Source organism: Bombyx mandarina, chromosome 25, assembly GCF_030267445.1.
Source record: "Bombyx mandarina strain Sakado chromosome 25, ASM3026744v2".
Taxonomy (NCBI): Eukaryota; Metazoa; Arthropoda; class Insecta; order Lepidoptera; family Bombycidae; genus Bombyx; species Bombyx mandarina.
Window position 1 is genome coordinate 17,035 of NC_143231.1, and position 13,061 is coordinate 30,095.

The window sequence follows — 13,061 nt, forward strand, 5'->3', positions numbered from 1 at the left end:
GCGGAAGACTCACCTCCGGCTACCTGTGCAGACTCACAAGATATTTTACCACCACGCAAACTTTTTACCACAGCAAATCTTACCAGCCACCACGCAAACTACAATTTTACGGGTTCCACCTCTCCTACACGATGTTACTCCCACACTGCGGAAGCCAACCGCAAACACTTGTCAAGCACGCACAAGCACGCACTTCACCGGAAAAAACTTGCATCCGCCAGCGGAACCCAAACACCGCCGCATCGCCAGACACGAACGCACCGGACGTCTTATCTTACAGGTCACGACGACTTTAGATGTGTCAATTTTTCTTCCCCACGGAAACTTGCTTGTTTTCTTCTTTGCTTGCTGGAGCCCGAAGTCATCGAACGTGTAGTGTTATTGGTATTGAATCTAGTAGATTCTAAAGTTTCAGCGACAATTCACCGTCTCATGTCCTGGTTTACTGCACTAGTGCCATGTAACTCTAGCAGTAGTCATTGGCTTAAAAACTATTCGTGTCGGAACTACCCACTCGTCATGACAGATCCATTATTGCGATCGAAGTTTCACTTGAGACTTGCACTTGCCTTAATTTCTTGCAGCAGCTTGTTACGTGTCGTATTTCCGCTAGTAAATGCCATGTGATAAATCGAGAGTCAACTGGGCAACATGAACGTAAGATGTGACGATTTCTTCGTGGCTCAGATCTTCCATCGAGGTAATAGAGACGTTATTACACGACTTACGTATGCTGCATTCACGCTCTTGTGGCGTACCACTACTAGTATTCTGATCTGCATCATGTTTTTTTTTGCTGTACTTCGAACATGTTCAAACACGTCACGCCAGTGAGAGTAGAGTCCTGATCTCACTTCTGATGTCGGCGGCAGCGGCATGGATGGCTAAGCGGTAGTTTCGTCATCACTCGTATTCGATTGAACTCAGTTTAGTCAATAAAACTTTTCAATAATAATTATTGAAACTCAACACACACAACTTTCACAATGACAGGATAAACCGACAGTTTCGTTGCACATACCGACAGACCGACTGACTGACTGACTGACTGAGACGGACGGACCGTCTGATACGGACTGAATGACTGTCTGACACGGAATGCCACGACTCTGTCCACGTACCGCCATTTTATAACTGTGGCGTTACGGAGTCTACCCTTCATTTTGTGATATTTATCAAAACAACATTTCATCATTTAAAATAATAATCAAAACCACCGTCTTAATATTACTAAAAGTCGTCAACCACGACACGGCCATTCTGTCACTTTGACGTTTGTGTATCGTTGATATTCCGAACTATTGACCCGGATGCGACATATATATTTTTTTCAACTTATGCAATAATAATTAGACAATAATAATTTAATATTAAAACAATAATAAAACAAGACCACGTTCTATTTATAAACATTAACTGTCCCTTTCACACTGATAAGCTAGACCGCGGGCGAGATAAAGATGGGCAGATTTTTCATGATGCGCATGCAGTGCGACGTCACGTCGCGCGCTTATTCACAAACACTACACAAGCGCCACGTGTGAATGTGTTGAACGTGAGCTACATGGTAGGCGGAGTGGGAGGTGCTAGGTTTTATTTACGTTACGGAATTTCTTGATTCGGTCGCCGCGCAAAGCCCGCGATAAAACCTATGCGATAGCTTAAAAACATATAACAATTTAAATTAATTAGAAGAAACATTGGAATCCAAATGTGATGCTTTCTTATGCGAGTGTTATGATATACGTAAGAATTTTGTAGTTTAATACGCCAGAGCTTCTATATAAGGACGAGTCGATTATTTTCCAGCCACGCCCATCTTAATTTTATATTGTGCAAGTATAAAAAAAAAACCAGGTCTCAAGCACAATTTTTACTTTATTTTTATTAAAACGATCACTTTTAAAATTCATTTTTACAACCTTTACAATAATTATTCACATTCTTTGTTCACATGTAAACATACAAAACGCACCAACAACATTATTTACAATAAAAATACATAATATTTACAATGACAGGACGTAGACAACAATAAATAGGGGGGCTCAAGACTGAGAGAGGGCGCTTCTAGACTAATATCACACGAGTACAGTGAGTCGCTCGGGCGGCGGGTGGCGCGCGGGGGGCGGCGGCTCGGGGGGCGGCAGGGCGCGGAGGGTGAGCTCCTTGTCCCGCGGCGGCGTGTCGTTCCGCGCGTCCGCGTTCTGCGCCTTGTACAGCGAATGGGCCCGAGGCAGGTCCTCGCCGCGGGTCCCGCCACGCTCCTCGCGCAGGGGGTTTGCGTACCGCCGCAAGTTCTCCTCGTTTTGAAGGTTGTTAGACTTCTCTTCGTCGCAGCGCCGTGACCGTTCCGCTGCCGCCACACGTCTCCTCCGCACGAACAGGAAGGCGCCAATGGCCGCGGCCACTACTAGCAGCACCACCGGTAGACCGACCGCGATAGTGGTCGCCGGCGCTGTCGATGGCTCTGAGGCCGGCGGCGCTATTGGCGGCATGCGGAGTCGCAGCACTGCCCCGAGCAGGGCGTGACGGGCCAGCCGCCGACGCGACACAAGCTCTCCGAGAGCCCGCACTGCAGTTCCAAGCGCCGCTGCACCGGAGGCTCCGTCTGAACCCACTTCGTCTCCGATCCACTGCACAGTAAATCACAGTTAAAACATGATGATTCGAAAAATATACAATACGCGACCTGGAAGTAAGGAGGTTTTACCAAAGCGAGATCGAGGGCGTCATCATCATCCGGTGCGAGATCACAAAGTAACGCCAGTGGTGGGGGCGGAGGGTCTTGAACGGCAAGAGCGGCAGCCAACGCTCGTCGCAGAGCTCCACAGGCACGCTCCACGTGCGCGCCCGGTCCCAGCCGCTCCCTCGCGAGCTGCAGCTGAGCACGAGCACAGAGGGCGGGGGGAGCGGGGGAGCGGGCTCCCGGCCAGCACGCGGGGGGTGCCGGGAGGGCGGGGGGCTCCACGCGTCGTCCAGACACCCGCCGGCACTCCCCCAGTGCGGCACATGGAGCACGCAAGCACAGTGCTGGTGCCGCCGGTACACACACCTGGTAATCATACAAACAGTGATCATTTATATATTATTATATACAAATATAATAAATACCTCTAAGTACGAGTATATTTAATAAATACTTATACTTCAGAACATACTTCATCGGTTCGGCAGGGTTGTGCGTTAGGAGCTAGGCAGTCCGGCAGGCCACACCACAGTCGAGTGCAGGTTGGCACCCCCCCACTACACCAACACGCGTTACATCCCCACCACCAGGTGCCGTTAGCGACGCCGCACGCTCCCGGTCCGTCGCCCACGTTCGGGTCTGGTCGGTTGTACACTCCATGGTTGTCGTTTTGTAGAACGTCTACGTCATCGCCCTCTGCTTCCAAGCCGGCAACAGCTGGAAACCAACATGCTTCGTTTACAATTTCATATCCACGCCCAACGAACAGAAGGACAATAGGAGCGGTGGTTTACTCACTCTCGAGGCAGCGTCTAGCAGCACGCTGCGGCGGCGCCGGACAGAGACACCGGGTGGAAGAGGGACGTGCGGGGTCGGCGACGCAGGCAGCGGGGGCGGGACAGGGCGGGGAGCACAGGAGGGGCGGGGCGGACACTCGCACTGCACAAGTCTCTCCGGTCCAGCCCGCCGCACATTCGCACATCCACCACCCCGAGCCACCGACGCACCGACCGCCGTTACGACAAGGCGAAGAGCCACAGAGATCCAGGGACAGTTCGCACAAGGCTCCGGTACGACCTTCTCTGCACCCGCAAGCCCAGCCGGGAGGCAGTGCGGACGGCAGACACGTCCCCCCCGCCTGGCACGGGCACGGCGGAGGAGCTGCGGGCGCGAGCGGCAGCAGGGAGTCACAGGCGCCGCCCCCCCAACCCGCAGCGCACAGACAGCGCCAGGACCCCTCCTCGCGCACACAAGTGCCTCCGTTCGCGCACGTTCCTTCGGCACAGCGCTCGCTCTCTTCTACAAGTACTGAGCAGGTTTTACCTGTAAATACAGTAGTTGGTTCCAGGTTGCATTTTTGTTGGAAACATGTTCTTATGTGTGTGTGAATCTATTAGTGTGATCAGAGAGCGATCGGGGGAGCGCGTACAAGCATGTAAAGCGTGTGAAGCGTGTGAGGGTAGTTGTGTAGTGAAGTGGAGCGGACAGAGACCTGTGTAGCCGTCGCGACACACGCAGGTGACGTCGGCAGCGGACTCCACGCAGGAGGCGTTGTTGCGGCAGGGGCTGGGGCTGCAGCGGCTCACCTCTGCAAGCACACGCAACGCGCGGTCAGGGGGACTGCTGCCTCTCGCGTCAGGTATTTATATTAATCGATCTCGGCACGCGTTCGCCGTGTGCTCAAAAATAGATCATTACCAGTTCTATTCATTAATCCCAAAAACATTTCCTGAGCGAGCAAAGGCTTTGATGAAAGGTTTTTTTTGTAACTATTATACTTTTACCTAAATTTAATTAGCATACATATTATTATTATTCATATCTCCTTATTAGTTTTTAAATTACTCGTCCTTTGTCAAGTCCAACATTGAGAAATGTCATACTGATGTGTTTACAGATGTTAAAGAAAGTATAATTATTAAAAGTGATTGCCTCAGAGGGGTCACGTCAAGCGTCAAACGTGGGGCGTCTACTCCTGTCCTGTTAGAGATGCGGAGAGAGAGGGAGGGAGAGAGAGGGAGAGAGAGAGAGAGAGAGTACAATATACGAACGGTCCCTGGCAGCTCGCTGCGTGCAGTTCTTGCCGGTCCAGCCGGGCGCGCAGTGGCAGTAGTAGTCGCTCTGCGCGGTGTAGCAGGCGGCGCCGTTGCCGCACGGAGACCCGGCGCAGTGGTCGCGGTCGTCCTGCTCAACACACCGCACGGCACAGCTTACTGACTACTGCGGGGGCGCATACAGCGCATGCGCATGCATCACCCACCTCACTGTACTGTACTACGACACACTAATCACTATTCATTAACTACAAACAAAATAGATAAAAGCAGATATATATAATAGAAACTTACTGAAATTTCCAATAGTGTATGCGCGTACAGTTAAAATAACTTACCGGACAATATCGTCCTGAACAACATGACAGCTAGAAAAGCAGAGTTCGGGTTAGTTTGTGTTAGTGCCGAAGCAGTCGCTGCACCTTCATGGAGGCTGATAAATTGAAATAAAAGAAATAGATCTAAAGTTTATTTAGTTAATAAGAATGAGATACGAGATAGAGGATCGAAAGTGGAATGGCGGAGAAGGGCTCACCTCGCAGTTGGTGCCGGAGAAGCCGACGGGGCAGATGCAGCGGTAGGCGTTGAGCAGGTCGACGCACTCGCCGCCGTTGGTGCAAGGGCGGGGGGCGCAGTCGTCCACGTCCAGCGAGCACGTGCGGCCCGCGTAGCCCGCCGCGCAGGCGCAGTGGAAGTCGTCCACCAGGTCGATGCAGGTGGCGCCGTGCAGGCATTGTCCCGTGCAGTCGTCCACGTTGGTCTCGCAGTCCCGGCCGGTCCAGCCCGCCAGGCAGGCGCACGAGTACCCGCCCGCCGTGTTGTTGCAGGCCGCCGCGTTCACGCACGGACCCAGCGCGCCCTCCGTCATGCTTCGACCCGAGCACTCGTCGACGTCTGCGAACACGTTACACACACTGTCACGTTACACTCCCAACTAGGTCGGAGGTCGAAACGGGTACGGTCATTGCGGACGACGGACAACGCACCTTCGGCGCAGGCTGGCCCGGTCCAGCCGTCTGCGCATTCGCAGGTGAAGCCGTCCAGGTGGTCCCTGCAGGACGCGCCGTGCAGGCAGGGGCCGCTGGCGCAGTCGTCGAGGTCGGTGTCGCAGAGCAGGCCGCCCCAGCCGCGGTCGCACGTGCACGTGAAGCCTCGCGTCGTGCCGGCGAGGGAGCACGTGCCATGAGCGCAGGGCTGCGGCGCGCACGGGTTGTCGACGCGCTCGCAGTCCACCCCGGAGAAGCCCTCGGCGCACCGACAGAAGTACTGATCCGGCGCGGTGTTCTCACAGGTGCCTCCGTGCTGACATGGCTCGTGGGTGCCGCAGTAGTTTAAATCTAGAAACGATCTTTCCTGAGACTCCTGTTCTCAGTCGCCGAGAACGTCATATCCGCAGAGCGCGCCCACCGACTCACCTTGGTCACAAAGTATCCCGCCCCAGTTCGTGTCGCAGGTGCAGTCCCAGGAGGAACCGTTGCAGTAGCCGTGCTTACACCCCGGATACGGCTGACACTGAGAACACAGTTCACCTCTCCATCCCGGTCGACAACTAGACAGACATAAATGGCAGCTTCAAGAATTTATCAAGCCTTAAATTGTGCATGAAGGAGGAGGGAGTGAATCTTGCGCACTTACTCGCAGTCCCCGGGCCGATCGCAACGTCCGTGAGTCGGGTGACAGCCTTCCTTACAAACAGCTGAAATAAAATAAAAAAGTTGAATATTAGAAATCGGAACATTACGAGTAATGTGATCAATGAAGAATGCGTCCGTAAATAGATGTGTTACATACGTTTCTCGCAGTTGTCCCCCTGCCAGCCCGGCAGGCAGTGCTTGTCGCCGTCGGGCGTGCACGAGTAGTGGCCGAACTTGTCGTCCCTGGGCCGGCAAAATGTGGTGCAAGTTGTATTGTAGTAGTTGGGCTGACAGAGCACCCGCACGCGGTACGCGACGGCAGCCGCGGCGCCCGCGTGGCGCAGCGCGTGCCACTCCGCGCTCGGCTCCACGATCCCGGACCACCACGCCTCCTCGATGAGCCCCGCTTCTGCAACACACCATCCGGACCCATCACAACAGCCCGACAGCCAACACTCTGGCCCGCCCCCGTCGGCCGACCCCGGCTGCCACTCACCGGGCTCGGAGTATTCGTAGTCGTCATACGCCTGCAGGATCAACGTGAACGAACGCTGAAAGCAAGAAACATTGTTCGGTGAGTGTCGCTCTGCATGTCAGGTCAATGTAATACTGCGAGTGTGAGGGCAGAGTGTGATGAAAGAAACTGACCGTCCATCGGAAGCTGAAGGGCAGTGCGAGGGTGTAGAGAGGCTCAGCCAGAGTGAAGGAGTCAGTGCCGAGAACGGGGGAGGCGGCGCGCCCGAAGGAGCAGCTCCCGCCGGGCGCGGCCGCCGACTGGTACTCCTTGAGGCAGAGCGTAAACCTGGTGCGGCAAGGATGCGAGCAGGCCGCCGCTCCCGCGCCCCTCGGACCGCCACCCCCGCAACATCCGCCCGCCCCCACCTCCAGCCGATAGTTGCTAAATTCCAGTATTTGAAGCTCGAACACGCCCGCCCCCGCCGCGCACTGCGCACACAAACGTACAGTATCATCACCAGGACTTGCTGCCGTCTTGCGCCCGTCGCAGAGTGAACACCTAAAGTCTCAATTAGTCGCAACCAAACAATGAATATACTATTTGCAACGAGCGGCAGAAACATGCAGGGAGGTGTCGACATGACAAGCTGTGCGACCTAACAAAGCTATATTGTCGCGTTTGACGTTTGTGTATAATACGGAGCACCTCGTGGTGAGCAGTTAGCAGAGAGCTCGAGAGGGCGTGGCCGCAGTGAGCTAAACAAAGACACCGCGCCGCTGTAGGGCGGAGTGGGAGGGCGAGTCTCCTCCCACTCGTCGACACGCCTGGTCGTCCCCTCGCTGCGACCGCGCGGTGCCGCTGTCGGCTCGTGCAGTAGATGTCGGCGCGATACTCGGCTTGAAGACAGCCGATACGATCCAATAATATTACATGCACATATATACTAATCTTGAACAACTTCAAGCTCATCACCTGTTTTAAAATATTATAATACTCGAAATGTTGTGTGATGGCGTGGTCAACATTAAATAGATACGTATGAGTATGATACATATACGTGATAGTATGATACGATTGAGTCGTCGTGGCCTAACGGATAAGACGTCCGAAGCATTCGTTTAAAGCGATGCACCGGTGTTCGAATCCCGCAGGCGGGTACCAATTTTTCTAATGAAATACGTACTCAACAAATGTTCACGAATGACTTCCACGGTGAAGGAATAAAATCGTGTAATAACAATCAAACCCGCAAAATTATAATTGGCGTAATTACTGGTGGTAGGACGTCTCGTGAGTCCGCACGGGTAGGTACCACCACTCTGCCTATTTTCTGCCGTGAAGCAGTAATGCGTTTCGGTTTAAAGGGTGGAGCAGCCGTTGTAACTATAGTGAGACCTTAGAACTCATATCTCAAGATGAGTGGCGGCATATTTACGTTGTAGATGTCTACTTACTAAACTACTTAACACTTACACAACTACGTAACTACTTAACACCAGGTGGGCTGTGAGCTCTTCCACACATTTAAGAAATAAAACATAAAAAAATATAGATTAGAGCCTCTCTAGACAGGTTAAAGTTTTAGGATAACCCTATAAACGGATGTGACGGGGAAAAAGCATGAAATAAACTTGAGTTGACTTCGTATAAGCTCGTGCGGTGGGTTCTGTCGAGGACCGAAAGTGCGAGTCCAGAGGATTTTATGTTCGACTTTATAAAATATCAAAGATAAGGTAATCGTTAACCGATAACATCTGACCGAGGCTCACTGCACATCGGTCAGGTGTCTCTCCCTGCACAGTGCATAGCGCACTGTGCACTGTGCAGTTCACTAAGCACTAAGCACACTTTAAGCTCACGAAATGTCAGTGGACGCAGTACGTGTGTGATGACTAGTACTTAATTCGTTTTAAGCTTCATCTATGTACCAGCGGGGGCCATGCATCGGTCGCTATGACGTGACTAAACATCAAGCTATGTACTGTTTGAGCGTATACATACATGTGCACACGCCTGTCTATGGAATGACTGAGAACTTGTCGCAGCAAAGAAAATAATGTAGAATATGAATATGAATGAGCAATGTCACTTACAAACTTGACGTTGTAGATGCTCTGTTCATATGTCAGAACCAAGATGTCAGGAGTTAAGTTCAGTTGTGTGTATCTACGGAGAGAGACTACGTCGCAGCAGCGGAGATAGAGCAGGATCTCATGGCGGGTCGACTGTCACTGGCACGGACTACAGGACAACAGGACGAATAATAACAGACTCTTTTTTTTCATTTGCCGATGAACGAGTTTGACCAATCCCCAACCTAGAGACATCCCAACGCGAGGGTCGCTGCCGGGACATGAGTCTCTGTTGTGTTTTGTAATAACAGTCTTTGAACCGGGAAATATTACATATTTGTGGCGGTAATAGGTAGAATGACCATAGGTACCAATCCGTAGAAGTTCACAATAAGCCTGAACATCACTACGCAGGTTCATAAATATTGCGAATTTCATTTGTGTGACAAGTAGCGATGCGTGCATTGTGAATATCATTCGTGAACACGCACTAAGTACGTGTTTCGTTGGGGGGCTGTAGCAGCGGTCCGATCGCACAGCACGCGGCGCGCACTGCAGGTCCCCGCGCTGCTCGCCGCCTGTGAGCTTTGACCTTCGACTAGGACTGTACATCATAGAAACACACACTGGTTTTGTTATTTTAAATTCCTTACTTGATTTATATTTTTGATTTATAGTCATAAAGCAATGGTAGTAGAATGCAATATATGATGACGCGATGATAGTAAACGGATAATATGGAAATCACGCACGGGTCGCCGACCTCGGATAATATAAAATCATGAATGAATGCGAACACGAGAAATAATACGACGGAAACGACACAACTTGTGACGCGCGTTCAAGTCTTTTATACAAAGGTTTTTTAATTGATTAAGCTCCACGGCTGCGTTGAAGCTCCAAACAATCTTCCAAGTCTCAATATACCATTTACTATCACTGGAGCAGTGAGATAAATAATTCCATATTGGCTGACACCCATCCACCGTTGTAGACGGAGGCCCCCATTATATCTTACTAATTCAAAAAATTTTGTAAAGCTTTAAGCTATTTCATATCGTTAAAATGTTGTTCAATAGTAAATATTGAGTAAATATAGTTTAAAACTACAAAAAAGATATACGGTCAACAAGATAAACTACAAAAATAATATATTTTTATTATTACGTCACAGTAAAAAGTTTACTAAATCATTATCAGTCCTTAATTCCACACGCAATTTTTGAAGTTTTCAAGTGAATCGAACCTTAAAGTTTGTTTACAAAATAGGTCGAACAGTTACGGGGGGGGTCGCGCTAGTATTTAGAAGCGAGTTCAATATTCTGTTCAGCATTGAATACAACACGTCTGGGAGCCTCCGCCCCAGCGGCAGTCGTGAAGCTGTACTGATCACCACCGCGCTCGTTGGAAATGCGGGACCCCGCCCTGCCCAGTGCACCTCAAGGTAGGGGCAGCTGCTGTACGATGTAGTGTAGACGCGGCACTTGGGAAACTTCCCTGAAAGGGGTAGCGACATTTACATTGTCGATCTCTATGAGCTCCGATAGTCACTTAACATCAGGTGGACCGACTTAGCTGTTTTTGGTCTTCAATAGTTCGTTACAGACCTTGTGGGAAAAGAGCAATTTTGTCTGTCGAGTCTTGACTAGTATAAATATTAGTTTTCAAGTACATAGTAAGAAGCCCGATGTACTATTCGTATTGAACGATGCGACTATGTTTGTATTTGGATTCGGCAAGCAGGTGTGCTGTCCACGGGCCCCTGTATCCACTTACCGATTAAGGACAGAAGGGCCGCGAGACCGTCTGCCCGTCAATGTAATTAAAAAAGAGAAACAGTATATTCTCGTGAAACAAGTAAAGTGTAGAGTTGTAGGAATGTGATGAGTCATGCGCCGACCGACGCACAGTCCGCGGAATATTAATGTGTCTCTACTACACCTAGAGACGATTCCACCAGCGGTTCCCACCATCGCAACTATTCCGCGTGCTTAGTCTATAGTATAATTATATAGTATAGTAGGATTTGATTCGCTTGTGATATTTTAATAATGTTTATGAAGGAAAGAAAAAAATGTGTAAATAATACGCCTACGGATCTATAAATGTAGAATATCTAAATCGAATAACTATCTACTTAAGCTTAGTGATTTTTTATCTGAATATACTGAAATAAAGTTATATTAAAACCTTTCATTAAAGTTTGAAACTAGAACTAGCATTTTTTTGCAAATATATTTGGTAGAGCAATGCAAGCAACTCAAAGTGATCTCACTAGCGTCACTGCCGCGCCGTGCTCGGGAGACGTTCAGATAATACAGTTCCCGATACATCTGAAGCAGCCAGATAACGTCCGGTCAAACCACCGAGTGTGCTGTGCGTCGGGCGCAGGAGCTCCATGAAGACGGACAGTTACTGTTCACTGATCTAAACCTCTGAGGACGACAAGTCGCCACACCACAACAATAAGAACATATTGCATTTAACGTATCCGTACACGAATGTGTGGACATAGAGTAATTTTTTTATAAAAAGTAAAATTGTTGGTTCGATAAGTTCAGTTGAATTTCGGATTGTTTGTATGTGCATCGTCTGAATGTGGCACTTGTGAAGACATCTTGGGACACATCACTACCGAACAAAGGGGCAGTTCACAAGATGACTGCAACAAATACTTTTAAAGCGGAATTAAGGATTAATTCCTATAAGGTAATCCTCAATATGAGAGTTTTTGTGAAGCTTGAATTAATTTTGATTCACTAAGATATAAGACAACCAGTTTAGAAACTCGTATAGTTTGCAGGGTCCTCTTTGAGAGATTCCGTTGAGCTCAGCTTTTAACGAACTTCTAATGGGTAGTATCATTCACTCGTGTGTTTCATTCAAAATTTGTGTTATTTTGTTACTTTAATTATTAGTATCATTATAAATGTTATATTGAATTTATTCACGGGATATGCAACAACATTTACTTTACTAGGACTACAGAATGTGCTCTACTCTACATGTAGAGCACGTAGCATACACACTACCTCACGGAATAAAGCTCTCTCGTTCAATTAATATTTATGAAATTCCGATAACCGCTCGCTGTGATTCTACACGCCGTCCGCTTCGTCAGATTTCGTAATTGACGTTAGATTAGTTATAGTTTAACACGTAACAAAACTAATGTACCTAGCTCTATCATTAGTGAGAATTTCATCGTAAAACTCGTAAAACAGTAAGCTTTCAGTTTCGACGCTCTTAACTGTTAAACTAGTAAAATCAGGGAAGCAGTTCTTATTAACTTATCAAGTAACTATCGTACGCGCCTTAAACTCAAACATGAAAAGTATAAGTTAAATAATAAGTCATACATTGTAATAAGATTAAGAAAGAAAGTAATCACGCAGTGGGATAGACCAGATAGTGGATCGGTTGCACCGACAGAGAGAGAGAGCAGTAGAGACGTACACGCAGCGTGCAGGCGAGGGCGAGGAGGAGCAGCAGCGGCGCGCGCCGCACACACCGCGCCCGCATCGAGTCAGCGCCCCGCCCGCTCCCTCCGCGCCGCCCGCATGTCGCGCACACACACACACCAGGTCCGTCTGCACACACACACTGGCACGCTCGCACTGGACACTCGGCGCTGCACGTGCGTCCGCCGCCGACTCTCGCGTGAGACTGCCGCGCCCCGCCGGCTCCGTACCGATGCCTCTTCCACCACCGCGCGGCCCGTCGCGAATCCGATCCGATCTCTGCGCTTGTTGCTCTACGTATGTGCAGCTAGAGCGACTCGAGTGCGTTGCACACTCGCCCTGCACCCGCCGCGCCGCGGACAACAACCCTTCACGATAGTCTGATTACACATCCACTTGTCGTTTTCCTCTTATTAAACATAGAATTTGTAAATTAAATGAGGCATTCATTTAAGTCTCATATCTGAGTCGCGAGCAGGTAAGCACACTAGCGCGTTGTAAGTCAAGTATCAGCGTGTGAGCATCGTGAGCGTGCATGAGTTTTGCAAGGGTCCACGACTCCGACCTGATGCTGACATACCAGGGCTTTACCTGGCTATCTCTGTTCACGACTACATGTAATCCTCTATTGGATCTCTACTCCGGTGACAGTACGGTACAGTAGAGTTAATGTTCGCTAGAAGGTCATTCGAAC

The 13,061-nt window shown here is 49.7% G+C and overlaps 1 protein-coding gene across 2 annotated transcripts; it reads right to left on the minus strand.

Annotated features, from left to right (window-relative positions):
- Positions 1–1,860: 1,860 nt before the first annotated feature.
- Ser (protein serrate) lies at positions 1,861–12,652 on the minus strand. Of its 2 annotated transcripts, XM_089738729.1 has the most exons (15): positions 12,363–12,649; positions 7,026–7,322; positions 6,874–6,928; positions 6,535–6,786; positions 6,379–6,439; positions 6,159–6,292; positions 5,730–6,080; positions 5,279–5,637; positions 5,082–5,111; positions 4,741–4,873; positions 4,182–4,277; positions 3,488–4,012; positions 3,162–3,406; positions 2,714–3,055; positions 1,861–2,636 (listed from the first exon to the last, which is right to left on the minus strand). In XM_089738729.1, exons 1-15 carry the CDS (start codon positions 12,426–12,428, stop codon positions 2,082–2,084), a joined length of 3,501 nt encoding a protein of 1,166 aa, XP_089594855.1. In that variant the 5' UTR covers positions 12,429–12,649; the 3' UTR covers positions 1,861–2,081. The 2 variants fall into 2 exon arrangements, with proteins under 2 accessions (XP_089594855.1, XP_028033281.2); XM_028177480.2 differs by lacking the exon at positions 5,082–5,111 and having other exon boundaries at positions 12,363–12,652.
- Positions 12,653–13,061: the final 409 nt, after the last annotated feature.

Coding starts and splice junctions, on each gene's coding strand:
- Ser (XM_089738729.1), bottom strand. CDS start 12,428: ATGCGGGCGCGGTGTGTGCGGCGCGCGCCGCTGCTGCTCCTCCTCGCC. Junction 6,293..6,378: donor GATCGGCCCGGGGACTGCGA/GTAAGTGCGCAA, acceptor ATGTCTGTCTAG/TTGTCGACCGGGATGGAGAG. Junction 4,874..5,081: donor GTTCAGGACGATATTGTCCG/GTAAGTTATTTT, acceptor TGTGTTGAGCAG/GACGACCGCGACCACTGCGC.